Below are 7,894 nucleotides of genomic sequence, written 5' to 3' on the forward strand. Positions count from 1 at the left end.
AAGAATATTAAAATGCAATAACGTTTTTTACTCCTGAAAAATTATTTTCACACTACAACTATTATTTTAATATTATATTTACGTTATAATATTTTTTATTTATTTGAAATTGTAATATTTGTTAAAATTATACGTTGTAATTGTTTATTAAAATTTGCTAAAATTTGAATATAGTTAGAGGCTTGATGACCTTTCACCTGTCACCTTTGACCTACCCCGCGAAATCGCAAATAAAAACAACACAAACAACGTAAAAATCTGTGCATTTTATACGTGGTTTGTCACTTTATAGCTCTGTTTGGTACTTAATAATCACTGCCAAGTGAAATTTCAAGAAGTTATTTTTCTATTTGCAACATATTTTCGTCACTATGGAACCATCAGAAGTGGAATTTTTAGCCGAAAAAGAGACGGTGACAATCATTCCAAATTTTTCACACAACGATATATATTTGATTGGTGGGGATGTAGGCCCATTCAATGCTGGTATGCCAGTCAATGTACCATTGTGGATGGCTATTAATTTAAAACAGAGACAGAAATGTAGGATACAGCCACCAGATTGGATGGATGTTGGTAAGTTAGGAGTATATAGGTAGGCGGCCAAAGCTAAACTAAAACTGCCTTTTTTTACTCATTTCATTGATTTAAAAAAATTGTCCAACAATCATTCGATTCGGCATTAATAACAATATTTTGCCAACTTTTAAAGGAAATATTGAGTATTTGAATATGCGCTAGAATGATGGTTTAGTGCAAAATAATATCATGAATATGTGCTAGATAGTTTTGCAGTGCAGTGCCATTCCAGGCAGCAGGAAGAACGGCCGGCTGTATACAACAAGTAGACATAGTTTTGTAGTACTTTGTTAGTAGTTCCAGTAACTGTAACTCAGTAATCTTTATTTAACATTATGACATTATCTGACTTCAGGTACGTAGATGTCATTTATGTTTATGATAAAGACTGAAGTCTTGCTGGCAGGACTACTTTGTTAGTACAATTTACATTTTTTGTACACTTACGTACTAATACAGTATATTAGCAGTAAGCACTTTCACAATCATTCAGAAATCAAGCACTGCACATCAACATCCGAGTCTTCTTGAGAGATGACAACCGGACACCCCAACATTTCAGAAATTATGGGATTATTTGTATAAAGGATTTGGCAAAACATTTTGGGACTGTAGAATTATACACATATTGCAAGTCCTGTTATGTTATATGCAAACATTTTGTGAGAATTTTGTCTCCAAAATCATGGGAAGTTATGGTTCAGAATATTTGTTTTCTGGATGCTTCTGATTGCAATTAAGTGAAACAATTTTCATCATGGTAGGGTTTTCTTAAAGTGGAAGCCCTACTTTTGGTTCAAGTTCTTAGGGAATTAGTCAAGGTTAAAATTTATCCATGTAAATTCTGTTATGTCTGTCATCAAATAAACAGATGTGGCGAACTGGCCAAGTGGGGCTTCCTGTTTAAGCTTTTTCCTGAAAGATCTCAACTTTTTTGGAGAAAAGTGGGGGAATGAGGATGGATCACAAAATGCCCCTTTAAAAAACATTTGAAACAGTTCAATTTGAAGAATTACAGTCACACACACACACACAAATTTCCACTTTTACAATAAATTTGTACCTTTTGTTAATTGTTTTACAGAAAAACTGCAGGAAAAGAAACAAGAAGAAGTAGATTCACCAATTTTTCAACCAACAATGAATCCACATTACATGGAAGTAACTAAATTGTTACTGAGTCAGTAAGTATTTAATTAAAGAGTCATAGACAAATTACTACACTTCAAAGATGGGAACTCCTAACCATTGTTGAATATTCCTGAAGGGAAACATGGATGTGCCACCTGTGAAGTCAGCCTGTCATTTTAGACAAGCCATTTGGTTCAGGGATGGCCAAACATAATCTTTGATGGCTATGCTAAATTCTATTATTAGCTAATTGTAATGAACTCAGAAGTAAGTTAATTTCATAAGCATGATTGATAAGTGGGGATCATGGAGCACACATCTACAGGGTGATTTAAAATGAACTGTACCCAACTTCAAAAATTAAAATAAAATACTTACCGACATTTAAATAATTTGTGTTTGTAAGCTGTGACAGGATATTTTGTTTCCTATTATTGGTGAAAAAATCATGTCTTTACCTCTAATGATAGTGAAGAAAAGTAGGCTACATTCTTAGAAAACACACCAAAAACGATGTTGCACACGTATGAGTATTTTATTCAAACTATCTATTCTACAGCATTTTGCTCACTCAACTGCCCTCAAACACTGCCCTTTGCTCACTCAACTGCCCTCAAACAATAAGATGAATTGATAAATAAATACAATTAAAATTAAATACTTACCGATATTAAAATAATTTTATATTGCAAGCTGCAATAGGGTAGTAGGCGATGTTTCCTAGTATTGGTGAACAAATCAGGTCTCAATTACAAGTGTATGGATATTGTATGCACCATTTCTTTTTGAATTCAAATTTCCCTCTACAATTTCAAGTCAACGGGTCCTTTGTTCTACATGTATTACTTAACATGTAATCTTGGCAAACCTGACATTGTATATAATTGAATATCAATATTACTGATTTAATAATGCGAAATAACATTAATTTGTCTTGGTTTTTCTGTACATGTACGTAGTCATGGTTTTGTAGTCATGGTAGTTGCATTTTGTTACTGCGGTAGAGAACACGGATAAACTTACTTCCGTGTGTTAGTCTAAAAATGGGATGATAACTTGAAAATGCGATATCTTCTGACTAAAACCACTTATTATCAAAATTTCTACTACAGAACACTTCTAACTGCTTTCTCTGATAGTTTTTTGTTATGTACAACCTCCGCAAATATATATAAAAAATGGGTGAAGTTGGGTAGGCCCTACAGTTCATTTTAAATCACCCTGTATATACATATGTACTGAAGTCATTAATTGAAACTCGGCTGCTGAAGTCTGGTAAAGACCTATTTACCTTGTATTGTTGTATGTGCAATGTGGAAATACCAAATCAAATCAAATCAAATGTTTACAATGTCAAATTAAGGATGTGCAGTTATGAATCATGTCTCTGACAGCTAATGACAGGTAAAGCTCAATTTCTAGCTAAGATGTAAAGTACGGTACTTCTTGGAGTTGGACAATTTTCTAACCAATCCAAATATTATCCAACACAGCAATAGTTTCAAAGTTTCAAACCAAAACACAATGTTCCATTGCCCCTCAGTGTGCTTATAGATATCGCCTCGGAAGTGGTTCTTGAATTTGTCCCACACCAAAATGTCAGCACCTCAATGTAAAAAAACAGGTAGGGTGGAGGACTGGAGGTGCAATATTTATGGTGTATCAACATTCACCCCTGCTGTACAAATAATAATCTTGACAAAGCTCTTGTTTTTATTAATAGTAGAATTCTGTTTTTTGTTTGTTTATTCAAGTATTTGTTTGTTCTTACCTACAGTGCCACAGATGACATACCCCATGCAGATGAAGTTCACACACTAGTCAAAGATATCTGGGATTTGCGAGTGGCTAAGTTGAGACAATCAGTGGATAGGTTTGTCAAAGATCAAGAAACATATGCTAGGGTAAGTACCGGTATTGATCATGTAGGCTATATTGATCAGGGGTGTAGGGCAGTGGTATAGCCAGCACTTTTACAGATGGTGGGCAAAGGGGGGCAAGACAACTTTTATGGGTGGTGCAAACTTTGATGAAAATGGTCAAAAAGGGCTAAAAAAATACAAAAAAAAAGGCCTAAAAATCTTGATATCAGGGCAGTCCCCTTAATCAGGGCAGTCCCCCAAGCTTCCCCCTTTGCCCCCTCCCCCTCATTTCCCCCCCCCCCTGGCTATGCCACTGGTGTGGGGGATATATTATGGTTGAGATGTTCAATTGATCGTGAATTTCAGATGGACGCACAAAAAGCTGTAAGTTTTTGCAACCTTGTCAGCAAACTTGCGTCACACATGACACACATTTTTTAAGCCTTAGAAATTCTGTCTTCTGTGCTGTCTAGATGTTGCACTATACCTCTGGTGATCCTCCTATTATCTCCAGAGTGTGTTGTTCCTGGCAAGTAACAATTCACTCTGCAATTGCACAACATAATTTGTCATTTTTAGAGACCCTGATAATGCAAATATTGATGAAAATGAGTCCAAAAAATAGTGAATGGTCTGAACTTTGAAATAATTTTGGTTCAAAATGAAGCAAACATTGTATTAGAGAAATCAAGCTACAAAATGTTACAAAATTAGCACATTTCCAGATTTCTGGAGATAGTTTAATACATCTGTTCTCCAAACCATTGTTGTAGTTGCTGTTGTTCTTGTTGTTATTGAAATGTTGCAACCAAAGGCTAGATACTTGAGAGGTCTGTTTTAGCCACACATCCCAGTACCGGTACAGTACTTTCACTTCTTAAGACAGTGGGTTTATACTGACCTGGGGGGTTTGCTGAACTGGCAAATGTTAAAAATTTCGTGATATAAACCAAATTAAATGATGTACAGAACAACAATAGATGAAATTTTCAAATGGAATTTTCATCCTTTTCATTTGAAATCTTAATTTTACATCCTAGCTGGAAGTGTACCTTTTGTGATTTTAGACATGTTTTTAATTATTTATTTAATTATTTATTTACTTGTAGCTGGACAATCTGTCATTAATGGAAATCAACACCATTAGACCATTCCTAACACCAGCCTTAGATCAGATGCATGGATTACGGATGAACACATTGCCAACTGCTGGACAAAGCTCAACACAAAACTGATGCAAACATCTTACAAGTGCAAACCTCTTGTTAAACCAGTACTGTTCACTTTAAGGCCATAGGCCCAAAATTGGGATTCAAGTTAAAATCCATACACCCCCTATTAAGACATGACCTTAAAGAGGAAGCCCCACCAGAACAGTTCTTCTGGGGTGAACCAAACCTGCCTGGTTATCAAATTAATTATTGACAATCAATTATTGACAACTACTTATTCCAGAAAAATACAGCACTAATTTTTTTCTAATTAGTCCTAACTAGCAATAAAAGTCCAATTTGAATATTTGGCCAATTTTTGGGAAGTAAGGGCCAAAAACATGTTTCATTCTTTAACCATTTAATTAAAATAACACAAAAAAGTGCAAATTAGAGCAAAATGTTGGCATGTACTCATCAAGATTTTGAATGCTTCTAGACTTGTCCCAAGTCTGTGATTTTTGTAACTTGATTGTCAGAAAACATGCCGAAAATGCATGTTTTTGGCTCTTTTTTCAAGAAATTAGTAAAAAAAGTGAACTTTTTCTTTTATCTCCAGTTAGGACTAAATGAATGATTAGGATTGAGCTATGTTTCATTTGACAGGAGTTGATCATATTTGTTCAATCCCAAAAAATTAGTGCTGTATTTTTCTGGAATGGGGAGTAGATCAGATGCATGGATTATGGATGAACACATTACCAACTGCTGGATATGGCTTGACACAAACTTAAAACTGATGCAAACATCTTATTGCAAGCCTCTTGTTAAACCAGTAGTCACTTTATGGCTGTGTGGCCCCAAATTGGGATATTCCAATTAAAATCCATACACCCCTGTTAAGACATGCAGGGACTGCCTTTTGAAAATTAGAAAATAGCTGCAGAATGCTCTTCTGGTCTCTTCAAGAAGAGCTTCAGCTGTTTGTACCTGTGGCCATTAAAGCATAAAGAATTTAACGAGTCATCTAGAGGAGCTATAAATCGCTCTTGCAAATGCAACTTAAGAGATGTAGAGGAGTGATTGCTCTCACTCCTTTCAAGCATGGACATGACCTTAATCTCTCACACAGGGGGTGTAGATTTCATTTCTTTGGTAGTGTTTATCATACAAGTATAGTGACCTCACAATTTCTACTTCTTTGTTAGTGTTCATCATCAAACAAATGAATTCTAATTTTGATGACTATTGAAAAGTCTTGTTTCTTCCAACATTGGATCCTTTCAAAGTAATCATATTTTATAGTTTTATGATATTTTATGTAAACATTAGATGTATCTAATGTTGCATTTTGATGTGGCAGTCTTGCCCTTAATAACTGGACACTGCTACCAACAACCAATCACCATGACACAGCAGACTGTATTTAGAAGCTTTCAATCAGATGCTTGGCTTACAAATAAACACTATCAAGTGGACTTTTGACTTGCTTCCACACAACTCATTAGCCTTTCCGAAGTATGTCGTACACAAAAGGAGGGCAGTCTTCAATCGTGCAGCGTCATCCTATTGTGTCCACCATACAGTAAGCCAAAGAATTAAGGTACCAGTTGTATTCACCACTGTATATCCTCAATGAAGACAAATATGTCAAAATTAAAACAAGCAGCCACTACCTGGACTCTTTAGCTCTGATTTAAGACCTTATTTGTTGAAATTGGTTGAGAATTAAAGAAACGGTGATCTAAAACCTAATGAAGAAACAAAATCAAAAGTTGCACTTTTGTGTTCTAATCAATGAATGCACGATGCTAGTTTTAACGTGCTAATCAATGGAAGCATGGCGCTAGTTCTCTTGTTCGCGAACGCTTTGTGTGCAAATCAAAAGGGCATGCAATGTAGCAAACTGCAACTTTTAAATTGGCATCTTTGGGTTTTGGATCGTCATGTTTTTATTTCTAGAACAATTTCAACAAATGAGGTCTTAAATTGAAGCTAAAAGATGCAGCTATTGGCTGCTGGTTCCAATTATGACATATCTGTCTTTGTTTAGGATATACAGGGGTGAAACATAACTGGTACCTTAATTTTTGGCTTACTGTATATCGAAAAAGGCTAATGGCTGAATATGGAAAGCATACATTTAGTCATCAAAAGTATTTTTAAACCGGACTTATTTTGTATATTTGTAATGTTTACACATTTTCCATCTTAAGGTGGTACTACACCCCCTGATAAATTTTGTGACTAATTTTGCATTTTTCTCAAAAATAACTACACACTGGTAACAAAAGTTATGTATATTATAGGGGCAACAAATCCAATTACTTCACTGAAATTTCAGTGATTCAAGACATGTGGTTCATTATATGTGTTAAGAAATGAGTACATTCTAGCTGTACCTCTTTTCTTATCATAAATAACGTGCCGCTTGTCTTGAAAGTCACTGAAATTCCAGTATAGTAACTGGATTCCTGGCCCCTATAATATACATAACTTTTGTTACCAGTGTGTTATTATTTTTTGAGTTTTTGTAAAATTAGTCACAAATTTATCAAGGGGTGTAGTACCCCCTTAAGCTATTTGGTGGTGATATTTGTTGTGTCTGTTGAAAAACATCAATTTTGTATTTGTTATTGTAATACAAACAATTTGGAAAGAATAACAAAATTAAAATTTGGCAGAATCATATAATTAATATTGCTGTAGCTAAAACTGTCTTTTAGTTTTGGTGAATTTTGTTAGTTTTTTAAACAAATTTTGTGATGTATTTATTGTGTCCTTCACAGATTTGAAAATGTTGCCCCCTCTGGCCGGGCCTCTGGCTCACCAGTACGCCCCTGTGCATGTGTACACTTATGGTTGCTTGCCTCACCCTGCATGCTCATTGAGTCTCATAAGTTAAATAATGAATATTCAATTTGACAAATTAGGGACTGTGCAATGATTATGAGCCTGGAGATGGTACAATTTCCAAATTCTGTGTCAAAAATTGATACCCCTCCCCCACTCATTTTGGCTTGCCAAAAATGTCTTGCACCCTTACTCACCAGGGTACATAATTATTGCACAACCCCTTATTACAGTCCAACCTCTTATATCCAGCCATGATGGGACCAAACATAGACCAGTTAAGTGAAAAAAATCAGGATAAATGAAATATATGCAATT

At 35.0% G+C, this 7,894-nt stretch overlaps 1 protein-coding gene across 1 annotated transcript; it reads left to right on the forward strand.

Moving 5' to 3' along the window:
• The first annotated feature begins 198 nt into the window (after positions 1-198).
• On the forward strand, positions 199-7,182 carry LOC140136275 (DNA replication complex GINS protein PSF2-like). The gene is made up of 4 exons (XM_072158002.1): positions 199-576; positions 1,664-1,763; positions 3,488-3,614; positions 4,682-7,182. The coding sequence occupies exons 1-4, from the start codon at positions 372-374 to the stop codon at positions 4,805-4,807; spliced, it is 558 nt and encodes a 185-aa protein (XP_072014103.1). The 5' UTR covers positions 199-371; the 3' UTR covers positions 4,808-7,182.
• The last annotated feature ends 712 nt before the right edge of the window (positions 7,183-7,894 follow it).

Source organism: Amphiura filiformis, chromosome 16 (assembly GCF_039555335.1).
Source record: "Amphiura filiformis chromosome 16, Afil_fr2py, whole genome shotgun sequence".
Lineage (NCBI taxonomy): Eukaryota > Metazoa > Echinodermata > Ophiuroidea > Amphilepidida > Amphiuridae > Amphiura > Amphiura filiformis.

Bases quoted from the DNA above. Each gene is read 5' to 3' on its own strand.
- LOC140136275 (XM_072158002.1), top strand. From the start codon at position 372: ATGGAACCATCAGAAGTGGAATTTTTAGCCGAAAAAGAGACGGTGACA. The intron at 1,764-3,487 runs GTAAGTATTTAA...TCTTACCTACAG, and splicing joins ACTAAATTGTTACTGAGTCA to TGCCACAGATGACATACCCC. The intron at 3,615-4,681 runs GTAAGTACCGGT...ATTTACTTGTAG, and splicing joins ATCAAGAAACATATGCTAGG to CTGGACAATCTGTCATTAAT.